Source organism: Eleutherodactylus coqui, chromosome 8 (assembly GCF_035609145.1).
Source record: "Eleutherodactylus coqui strain aEleCoq1 chromosome 8, aEleCoq1.hap1, whole genome shotgun sequence".
Lineage (NCBI taxonomy): Eukaryota > Metazoa > Chordata > Amphibia > Anura > Eleutherodactylidae > Eleutherodactylus > Eleutherodactylus coqui.
Genome location: NC_089844.1, coordinates 129,719,514 through 129,731,250, shown reverse-complemented (window position 1 = coordinate 129,731,250; position 11,737 = coordinate 129,719,514). Strand labels below are relative to the sequence as shown.

Below are 11,737 nucleotides of genomic sequence, written 5' to 3'. Positions count from 1 at the left end.
CGTGACGTCATCAGAGCGCCGGAGAAACACGGCGGCCATCTTTAATTTGGGAAAAGAGAAGTGCCCTGTGAAAAAGACATCTTATTACATATTTCTAATTAAATTCATATTGAAAGTAATGCGTTTTCAAACTTAATAGGAAAAATATATATTTTATAAATAATTAAAAGAAAAAAAGGTCGATTGCCCAAATCAAATATGGCGGCCGAAGAGTCAGTGACGGGACACTCAGAAATGGCTCCGGGTTGCAGGGGAAGGCTTTGTCTCCTCCTTGGTTTCGGTTGCTAAGGACTCGATGAGAAACCCGGAGCCTCAGCTGAGCATCAGGGCCCGTGGTGTTGCTGGATGCAGGTAGGGAGTGGGGCGCTGTGTCATGTACATCGGGGAATAGAATGCAAGTCTCCAGCACTGCATACTGACACATAATTACTTCAGGCATTTCCACCTGAAAGCAAACACACAAGTATCAGCGCTGGGAATCTTTTATGTCTCTTTATCTGTGTAGTCGGGGCGACTCTCGTACACTTTATGGATCGTCCCTCTCCACGCGGTTCTGCTTTGTGCGGCTTCTTTCAGTTTGATCATTCGCATGTTGGTGTCGGCTCTAATAGTAACAAGCCAGCGCTTTCTTTGGCGCCAGGTCTTATTCTTCTACCGCTGACCACTCAAAGCGTTACCGTTGCTCCTAATAAATTAGCTTACATTATGCGGCCGAAGTATAAAAGTCCCTGTTTCGTAATTTTGCCCTCCAATGAAAACTTTAGTTTGCTGCGGTCTAGCGCTGTTTTGTTCGTGATCTTGGCGGTCCAAGGAATTCGTAGGAGTTTCCTCCAGCACCAAATATTCAGGTATAGGCCTGCTGTGTATTTTAGGTCGGGCTCACGCGGTCGTAATTCGCGGCGTGCCAGAGACATGCACGTGAGCAAGTACTTGCGTGACGCCAATCGCCTTGCGCTATCTTGGTGTGGATGTACACATAATATGCGCCAAGATAAAACATGCTGGGAATTTTCTTGCGTGCGTATTTCACACAATTCAGTTGAGCAGCAACATGGCAGCCTGAAGGAGATTGGCGCAGTGTATTTTACATTGCATATGGGCGGCCGCGCACACAGTTGAAGTCCGCTGTGGGCCTCGGCAAGCGAATCGCGCTTGTGACCATATGAGCCCAGCCTAAATGCTGTGGCTTTGGCCATGTTTTCAGTTTCGTAAATGTTGCGGAGGTGAACCCTTGTATTTGATGGGTTGAACTCTGCAGTATAAACGGACGCGGCGTGGATTTAGAATCCGCAGCGATTTTGGAAAACTCTGCAGATGCGTTGCAGGAAATGTGCACATCATGTGGAGGAGGTTTTATAATTCTCCGTATGGCTTATATGTAAATGCTGCGGACATTCCACCGCGATTCCGGAAGCGCAAATTCTGCAGCATTTCTACCGTGTATGAAGGCGACCTCATGGTATGGTCACATGGGGCAGATTGGAGTGTGGAAAATCATCAGCATTCTACCGTCGCCAGTCATGTGACGCATAAAAACATACGCAGAATCCGCCTGCGATGTGGATTCTCACCATGATTTCGCCCTTTGCCGTGTATATTGGGTGAATTCTGCTGCAGCTAAATCCCCGATGAGATCGCATGGAGCCGCGCAGATCCGTTGCGGACTTTAAAAAGCAGTAAAATTCCCGGTGGATAGTCCGCCCCATATGTGCCGTCCCCGGACAACATTGTGCTTGTGTTACAGCGCCGCAGTCCGGAGCAGTTGGGTGTAGAGAGAAATGTCTTGGCTGTCCAGTGAGAATGGGACTGAAGCTGAGGAACTTGAAGACGGGGTACGTTACCGGCTGCGGTTATAGAACCTCTCAGTTGGTATTCTGTGTTATGATAAGTATTAGGGCGCCTACCCACTTGTGTTTTTTTTTCCTGCGATGCTAAAATGCGTTTTGTGTTTTTTCTCAAGAGCAATTAGTATAGAATGTGTTCTTGTCCATCTGGGTTTTTTTTCCGTTTCGTGGGGTTTTTTCACATAGGAACTGTCAGTTGCATATGTCTCCTTATTTTTCTCTTAATGCACCCGTGATTGTCAATGGAGGGCTGCAAAAATGCAACGCCTCATGTTGTGCTCTGAAATTAACGCGCTAAAAACGCGCGAAAATTGGCAACGCAAGTGGGTAGGCACCCTTAAAGGGATGTTCCGGAACTTAAGTATGAAGGACTTCTCCTCAGGATCGGTCATTGATGGAGGTCCTCTGCTCAGGGCCCGGCCATCAGCTGTTATCTGGCCTGCTGTGAGTGTGGACAGAGCCAGAAGCTTAAGGCTGGTTCCACACAGGTGACAAAATCGCGCAATTTTCTCGCAATGTGACAGCGCTACAGATCGCTTGAATGTGAAGCCCATGCTTTCTTTCACATTAGTGATGTTTTATAGGCTGCTACATTGTGAAAATACAAAATCGGGACATGCTCTGTACAGTTGTAATGTTTTGTAACCCATGTTTCCCTATAGAACCTTCCTTTCTGTTGCATGGTATTACACGAAATGCATGCGGTGCGATGCAACTTTAATAGTTGGAAGTCCTATTGTAAAAGCCCTAAAATAAGCCCTAGCTGTGTTAAAAAAACCCATCACCTAACAGCCACATATCTCCTGGCTCCCAGAACACTTGCTTGAAGTCTTCAACCAGCGCTTCCTGGTCATGGGTTCACAAATCGCCGCCAACAGGAAGAGCTGGCTCTGATTGGTTCTCGAGTGCTGGTCGCGGCAGAGCTCGATGAAGCAAGCACAGCCATTCAATGCGATGGTTGTGATTGGTTGATCGAGTGCTGTGGTGATTGGCTGAGCCGTGGTGTTACGAGAACCAATCAGAGCCAGCGCTTCCTGGAGGCAGGAACTTTAAACCTCCAAACCAGGAAGTGCTGGTTGAAAACTACAAGCAATTCTGCCGGAGCTGCAGAGGAGACGCATGGCGGAGCTGACAGCAGCTGTTAGGTGATGTTTTTTTTTTATGTGGGTAGGGCTTATTTTCGGGGAAGGGCTTATATTTTAGCCCCCGCCAAAATCCCAGTAAAAGAGTACTACAAAGTCACACAACCTTGTAGCGCCACACACGACTTTGTAGTGACACGAAATCGCGATATTGCTGCTAGAAAACGCAGTGATATCGCACTGAACATAGATGTGATATGGCTGCGATTTTCTCTGTGGAGGACCACCCTTCCCCTTGGAGGACCACCCTTAGTTATCTGAACTCCTAACTTTGTTTTCCAGTAAAATGCTGGTGTTATTTACTGCTGATTATTTTCTTTTTGACTGTTTTTTTCTAGTCTTTAATGTTTATTGGTGAGACCTTATAATCCTCGCTCTGCTTATTTGTAGTATCGTGAACTGTCCCCGCTGGGCGATGACGCCATTTCTGCTATTACGTACGAATCTGACACCGATAAGGTATGGGGGACGATTTATTCTGTCGCAGTAATGGGAGAGGTCTTACTGGGTTGCGTTGAGGGCCATTTCACACCCCTGTTTTACTTTCCGTCCAGCTGTTCTGTTGTGCGAGCAGCAAAACGGAAAGAAAACGTTTCAGATGTCCTAGAAATGTAGAAATGCATTGAAAATTAACACTTTCAGAAGACTTCTGTGCTTCTGTTTCCAGTAAAAAAAACTAAACAGAACAAAAATGGTTACATTGTTTTACATTGTAGTCAACGAGAGACTGAAAAAAACCGCAAAGCAGTTCGTTGTCATCTGATTTTCCGTTCCATTTTTTTAAATATCCCATTCTTTTCTGAGCTTGCGTAAAGAGTATGAGACTTAAATAATGGAAGGGAGGGGAAGATAAAGCAGTCCAAAAAAAGATCCATTTAAAATAGTGAAAACAGAAGTGAAATGGAAATTATTCTAAAGTATGGTTTCCATTTTTAGGTGGATCCATCAGATTTCCAAAAAATGGAAAGAATGCTTTCTGTTAATTTCCATTTCACTTTTACTTTATACAGTACTGTTTTTTTGTAATGCAGGATCCGCCAAAAAAATGTTAGTGTGAACTAACCTGCAGACTATGAGCCACGCGTTGACCTAAATCTTCTCATAAATGTGTGTTACTTCACGTATCTTCAGTTTCCATAGTGCATGTCTGAATACAGATATAAAATACTATTTCAACTTTTTATTTTTTGTAGAAAATAAAGAAGAAGAAATCAAGCAAACCACCCAGGTCACAGAGTAAGTGTTCACTTGTGTACCTCTCCAGTGGGGCGTACCAATACCTGAGAAACAGAAAAATCACTTGATCATTGTATAATACACTGCAATACGTCTGTACTGCAGTTTACTGTACCTATCCGTGTTATCCTATTAGTACTCTTATTAGGCCCTCTGTTAGGGCCTAATAACAGTACTAAGATGACAAACCTGTAGACCTTCATTAGGCACTTAGCTGCCATGACAGCCCATCAACACCTTTCTCTGAGAACAGTATATGGTAGTGACAGGCATGCTGATTGCATTGATATGTCTTCTATATGTATCTGTGTTTTAGTTGCGTTTTGTTAGTAGCAATCAGATACAGAGGGCTACTGGAAGTAGTCCTCGATATTCATGAGCTGTATCTAGCCACGCCCACCCTACCTTCTAGTGACTGATTGATTGCGGTTTGCCTGTTACTATGCATAGTCAGCTGTCAGTAGCTAGAGGGTGGGGTTGGCATGGTTAGGTGCAGCACATGAATATTGAAGACTACTTCCTGTAGTCCTGTGTCTTGCTGCTGCCATTAATAAAATGCAAGTTTCTCCCAAACTACTGCACAGGTCTACACAGCAGACATATCCCTGCAATCATTACTGCTGTCACTACCTCCACACTGGTGACACAGCATCGCCATGAGAGAATCAGAGTGATATCGCATCGTTGGTCCCTGTGATATCTTTTGAAAAAACCCCTCCTCCTGGAAGCGCTGCCTCTGATTGGCTGACACTGTGAATGGCTGTGATTGGTTTATCGAGTGCTGGCTGTGATTGGCTAAGCGTTAGCCAAATAGAGGCAGTGCTTCCAGGAGGCAGGGATTTTGCACTCTCCGACCAGAAAAGATAGAAGAACAGTGCCGGGAACTGGGAGGAAACAGCAGCAGTGCCGAACAGCGCTTCTAGGTGATGTATACTTAAATAAAAAATCCCTGCAGCTAGGGCTTAATGTCGGGGTAGGGCTTACATTTCAAGCCCCTCCTCCCACCACACCCTGAAAATCCTTGCAAGTGGTGCTACAAAGACTTTGTAGCAGCACTCGTGCTTTTGTAGCTCTACAAAATCATGGTATTGCCACGAGAAAACACAGCGATATCGCACGGACCAGTGATGCGATATCACTGCGCTTTTCTCGCAACTATGCCATGTCGCCCATGTGAGGGAGTCTTTATGCTTATGCTCAGAGGACTGAGAAAAGATGGTGATAAGTTCTCTTTAATTTATGTCTCATGTAAATTTTCTCGGCACATAATTTGGGTCACTTTAGTGTAAATTAACCCCTAAGGCCTCATGTTAACTAGCAAAATTGAATTGCGGATTCCGCACATTCAATTTACCCCATAGGGAATCATTGGCCCAACCGCAGTCAATTAAATTGAATTTTGCACCCGCTGTTGTATTAAAAAAATAGAAACCCCAGTGTTTTCAAAAAAACTTTATTTACCATAATTTATTATGCATTTTTATTCATTGAGTTATTTTGCATGGACATGGAAAGGGGAGCTACAGTTAAAGGGGTTATCTAGTCTCAGGATTGGCCATTAATATCTAACTGGTGGGGGTCTCCTGTCGTGAACCTTGCCAATCAAGTGATTCAAGTGGTTACGGTGCTTGCATGCGTTTTTTGGGGGAATTTTTCCAGCATGCACACAGAATACGGCAGGCTTGTCCCGTTGAATTGAAGGCTGCTATAAAAATAGAGAGCATGAAGAGGATTGTACTCAAATGTAATCATTGAACTGACCACAGTGCTCTGAGGAGCGCCGCGGCCCTATCGGTCAGGTGATCGTGGGTCCTTGGGGGCACCCCAGAACTAATCAAATATTGATGGCCTATCAGCAGGATAGACCATCACATTTTAAAGTTGAGATAACCCCTTTAAGGATGGAACAGATTACATAAAGTGCCAATATAGAAGGGAGGATAGGAGTCACTAGAAAATAGTTTTTACCACAAATGTACTGCATTTTGTAATGTTTGTTTGACAAAAAGTACACAAAAATATTTTCCTGTCATTTCCCCAAAAGAAAAGCAGCAAAAAAATATTAATCTGAATTAGTACTGTGCAGGGAGGTGCTGCTGATGATGACAGCAGCTCTACTTGCACCCTCACTTCTGCCCAAGTTATGCTCTGGCCCCACAGTATTGTAGTTTTCCTCCTGCCAGAGCTCAGCTCTGGGTAATCGGTAGTAGAATTCACAGGGTCTTCAGGTTTATAGAAATGGTAGCAAAACAGCATGAACTGCAAAGCTAAAATACTTGATGAATGTAATAAACTCATCCTATTATCTCTGCCCCATTCTCATCACTGTCATGTCATCCCCTATACAGAGAGGACTGTTAATAAATGCAACTCTCTTCTCTTTGTCATTTATATTGTTTCAGAAGATTTAATCAGTTTCTCATTTATTTTCGCAGGTTCTCCTTATCTCGCCAGCGCAAATCTAAACCCTAGAAAAGCCCCTGTATGGAGATCTCTCAAAGGGACGGGACAGATGCACACAGAGAACCCAATGATGAAAGTACCAAGACAGCTATGGCTGGCCTCTCTAAAACAAGGCAATGGTAATGCCCTGGCTTTGTTCTGTAGAACACATTCTAAAAGCTTTAATTAAAGCCACATCAATCAAACTGAAGGAACAATAAGCTCCAGTTATATGGAAATGTCATTTTCAATTTTAAGATCTGAGCTCTATGTCTTCTGTGGGGTCAGAATAATCTATCTTACAAAATGAATCTGTATTTTAGCTTTCATGCTAGTAAGTCTTGTCGGTTGACAGAAGTCTCTTCATGTCTATTGAGGTCATAGTCCCATTCTAATCCTTAGAGTTGACGTAAGGCGTACCCATGCTTTCAGATGACTTCCTAATTCTGCAATGATATTGGAGAGCATTGAAAAAAAAAACATCCTGTTTGTATAGCGCCAACTTATTCCGCAGCGCTTTCAAGTAATTACAAGTAATTACCCCCCCACCAAGCTGGGTACTCATTGTACCGACCTCCAAGGATTGAAGGCCTTGAGCCGGTCACCTGAACCACGCGGGAATTGAACTTGCAACCTTCAGGTTGTTAGCAAGAGTGCATTTCTGCTGCCTTAACATTCTGCACCATACGGGGCAAGAAGTTCAATGGGAAGAGTACCTGCCATTTTCAAGCTGTCCGCTTCTGGTCCTGTACACTGTAACAGCGGCCCGGTGAGCAGCTGATTAAGAGCTGATCAACTATTGATGACCTATCCTGAGAATAGATCAAAGCTGGACAACAGGAATAGTTCTACAGAAATAGAAAAACATGGCTGCTTTCTTCCAGAAACAGTGCCCTATACCCATCTATTGATTTTGTCTGGTATTGTAGCGAAGTTCCATTGAAGTTCTTAGTAGTAAACTGCAGTACCAATTGACATGTGATATTGCATTTAGCCCATGCCACCTTTTCCACATCTTATTCTAATAATCCACACCTGTTTGATGAGAGAAGCACAGACAGTGTCATATACACATAATAAACGTGGCGCAAGAAGTATAAGACAACTTTTGGTGCAAATTGAGAAAAATTCTAGTGCGTTTAGGTTAGTGAATATCCCGCAGTATGCTGTAAACTCCTAATCTCCCCCTAGTGGTGGCTACAGGCAGCTCAAAATGATCAAAAATCCAGTACTGCTATAAAGATATATTGGGAAATTAGCACAGAATTGTGGACCTTTTAGACAGACCGATTATCGTTCACTTTCGCTCGTTTAAACGCTTTTTGATTGGTTATCGTTCCGTCTAAAAGCACCTTAAAAATGACATAATATGAAATGCGGGGATTGAGTTTCTGATGGTGATCAGTCTTGCAGAGTGAGCGGCGTTTTGTGATATTTCATCCCCTTGTATCATTCTCTTGTGTTTCCTCGTTCAGGCCTTACTCAGCCTTTGAAATCGGACATGGACATTGGTCAGGCCTGGGTCAGCCCTGGCAGCAGCACTCCGGAGTATTTAAAGGAAGCTCTTGGCATGAAGAAACCCAAATATTCCCGTTCCTCTAGTAATGGTAACTACGTTATACGTATCTAATATAATAAAACCTGCAGGCTTTTTCTTGCACCGCACTTTGACCCCTTTGTGTGACCTTTGGTGTCATTAGATTTGTGACATCCCTACTACCGCCGTAAAAATCCTGAAATTTGTCTTTGATACATTGAGTGATCCGTCAGGCAAGGTCAACGTTCCTGTGTTAAGTGTAGCGGCGTTGTTGTGCTTCAGCCAACAGCGCCGCTAGTGAGAGTCAAGCATTGCTAAGCGGTGTTCATATCAGGTGCTTACCCGTTTGTTGCCATGTCCCTAAAAGACCAAGTCATGGACGGCGAAAAGTGCAAGCTGAATCCTCGGCTTGACAGTTCTTAAAACATTAACCACTATTTTAGCAAACATTTTATGTTCCCGCAGCAAACATTGGGTCAATCTAGTAGTATATACCGCGTTTCCCCCAAAATAAGACAGTGTCTTATATTAATTTTTGTTCAAAAAGGTTTAACTTTTTTACATGTATAGCTGCCTGGACACTATTTAAATTGACTTTTTTAATTAACTGTTAGCAGGGCTTAATTTTGGAGTAGGGCTTATATTTCAAGCATCCTCAAAAAGCCTGAAAAATCATTTTGCATCCTCAAAAATTCTGGAAAATCATGCTATGTCTTATTTTCTGGGTACGTCTTATTTTCAGGGAAACAGGGTAATAGCAGTTAGACTCTGTGTACACAGTGTCTGAATCCTGTATTTGGTGTATACACTGGAAAACACTCCTGCCATATACATCAGACTTAGCCATTGGGATTCAATCACCTGACGGAGACCAAAAGAGTACACTTCCCTATCCAGTGGGCCACCATAAAATGTGTGTGTGTGTATATATATATATATTATAATATGCGTGTGTAAATATATTTATATATACATATATGGTTTCTTAGCATTGGAGTCAATGGACGGCATATGCTTATACATCAGCTTATGTCAGAGCTTCCATTGGAGCCTCCATGGCGCGCCAGCTGTAACGCAGATTCCCGAGATGTCTTCATGTATTGAGACATCTTGCTGGCAATGTAATTGATTCTGATATTAAGCTCATTTAATGTTGTTCTTCATCCTAGGTTACGTACCCGGGACGCCGGATTTTAAAGAGAAAGAGGACATGTATGACCAGATCTTAGACTTGAAAAAGGTGTCTGTCTGTGTTGTTGGATACAATAGACATCTGTTATGGTTACTGTATTATGGGCAGGGATTCTATTATGAAGATCTGCCGGCTGTTGATTGATGATAATCATGTCTTATATAAACAACACTGCAATTCCCTAAAAGCGGTTGTCGAAGGTTAGAAAAAGTTGCTTGCTTTTTCCAAACAGTGCCACCCTTGCCGTGGGTTGTGTCTGCTATTGCAGCTCCGCTCCCATTCACTACAGTAGGGCCTCATGCCCACAGCCAGGTCGGATTCCGACTGCGAAATCTCGCAGCGGAATTAGGACCGGCGCCCCTCAAAGACCCTATACCCACCTGTCTGCAACCTCCGTGAGTGTCTCAGCTGGCGAGCCAGTGCAGCGCATGCAGTGACGTGGATTTCCACGATACTTCTGCAGTGCTCACAGTATCGCAGGACGGACATCTTCCATTGACTGCAATGGAAGCCATCTGTGCGATTTTCCGCACAAAATAAAACGGGCTGCAATTCTCTGCTAAAATCGTAGTTGATTTCCGCTCGTGGGCAGGGGCGAATTCCGCAGCGATAATCTGTCTGTGGGCATTCGGCCTATAGCTGAGCTGCACTACCAGACACAACCCATCAACAATGGCAGCGCTTTTCTTTTTTTTTCCAACCCTGGATAACTGTTTTACGGCACTTTTCACAATGCGATTTCTGTGTGCGTCCAAAGTGTCTAAAAGGAGGACTTTAGAAGGAAACCTTCAAAATGTATATATTTAAGGCCTCATTTCCCAGGGGCGGGTCGGATTCCGTGCAGAGAATCCCGCATGGAATCCAGCCCTGCCCGCAGCCAGTGAGCCCTATTTACTTGCATTTCCCCGGTAGTGGGATCCCCAACATCCGCGCGGATCCCTCCACTTCCCGATTCGCTGTACTGCGCATGGTCCTCACGGCTTGCCGTCAAACATACACAGTACAGTTTGTTTTTTTTTCAAATCTCCTGCTGTCCGGCGGGATCCTCAACACGTCTGCAGTGTCAGCTGCAGATGTGCCACGGGTTGGACGGCTTCCATTGACACCAATGAGGGATCCACAGAAAAATGGAGCATGCTGCAATTTGTATCCTGGACCTAAAGGGCCACAAAACAAATCCACATGCTTAAATTGATTTGCGGATGCCCATGCATCTCTATGGCGCTTGATTTGCGGATCTCCCTGCGGGTTCCACAAATCAAATCCGCCCATAGACATGAGCCCTAACAGATGCCACTTGGTGAAATCTGTCTCCAGTAGACTGCCATTGCAAAAAAACCCACATGCCACATAGTAAGTATGTATTTTATTGGATGGCTCCACTTGCAGACCTCTGTGCTATTCTGTGCAGTAATAAAACAGAAACCCTAACAGAAACCACTTGAACGGAGGCCAAATTGGCCTGTGTCAGTGAATGGGAGTGTCTATGGATCTGTTTATCGCTTGCACCACTGCATTCAGTAAACACACAATGCACACACAGTGTAGAAGAAGCTCACCACACAATTGCGCATTGTTTCTAACACTTTCCTATCCTACAACTTCATCCTGTACTTCATGGTTTATGAATAGAATGCGAAAAGTGTAGTGATGACTGACTAGAGCAGAGGAGGGTGAAAGTAACTGCATAACTATATATACACCCCTATGAACACAATGGCTGGTAGTGGTTCTCACTCAGCATAACTAAGTATTAAAAAGAGCTCACGCAGAATAGAAGTTGAGGGTCTCTCATTGCTGATGTCACTGATATTACTTAATTTTCGGAAGATTATTTATTTCCTGCGTATTATTTTTTTTTCCTATCTCAGATGTTACATGCACAGAAATCCGAGGCGGATGTAATGAAAACAAAGCTCAGGAGATTGGAGGAGGAGAACAACAGGAAAGACCGTCAGATTGAACAGTTACTGGATCCCTCAAGAGTGAGTTTTATCCAGAACTAAGAAGCATTACCCATCATCCTTTACTCAAGTGCACTCCAACTGTTGCAAAACTGCGACCGTGTTTCACAAAAAATAAGCCCTACCCTGATCTTTTAGAGAAGGCTTGAAATATAAGCCATCCCCCGAAAATAAACTCCAACTGAACTACATGAAAAAAAGCGTAATACTCACCTAGCCTGCGGCCCCTGAGTCCCCTGTGCTGGTCTCCAGCACTGCAGCAGGCTTCTATGTCTTTTGCGCTGACATATCACTCTCTTTCTGGTGACAGGGCTTTGAATACTCTGCCTCCAGCAAGTGAGTGTTGTGATTGGATCGAACGCCAGACAAACAGAGCCGAC

The 11,737-nt window shown here is 43.9% G+C and overlaps 1 protein-coding gene across 2 annotated transcripts in view; it reads left to right on the top strand.

Moving 5' to 3' along the window:
• Nucleotides 1-290: 290 nt before the first annotated feature.
• Nucleotides 291-11,737, top strand: part of IQCE (IQ motif containing E) — a 53,670-nt gene continuing 42,223 nt past the window's right edge. Inside the window, exons 1-8 of one of the 2 annotated variants that reach the window (XM_066576404.1) lie at nt 291-351; nt 1,745-1,832; nt 3,377-3,445; nt 4,180-4,222; nt 6,658-6,804; nt 8,140-8,271; nt 9,371-9,441; nt 11,265-11,378. In XM_066576404.1, coding sequence (XP_066432501.1) covers nt 1,779-1,832; nt 3,377-3,445; nt 4,180-4,222; nt 6,658-6,804; nt 8,140-8,271; nt 9,371-9,441; nt 11,265-11,378 — 630 coding nt within the window. In that variant the 5' untranslated portion in view covers nt 291-351; nt 1,745-1,778. The remainder of the gene's footprint in view (nt 352-1,744; nt 1,833-3,376; nt 3,446-4,179; nt 4,223-6,657; nt 6,805-8,139; nt 8,272-9,370; nt 9,442-11,264; nt 11,379-11,737) is intronic. The other variant, XM_066576405.1, reaches the window with a different exon arrangement.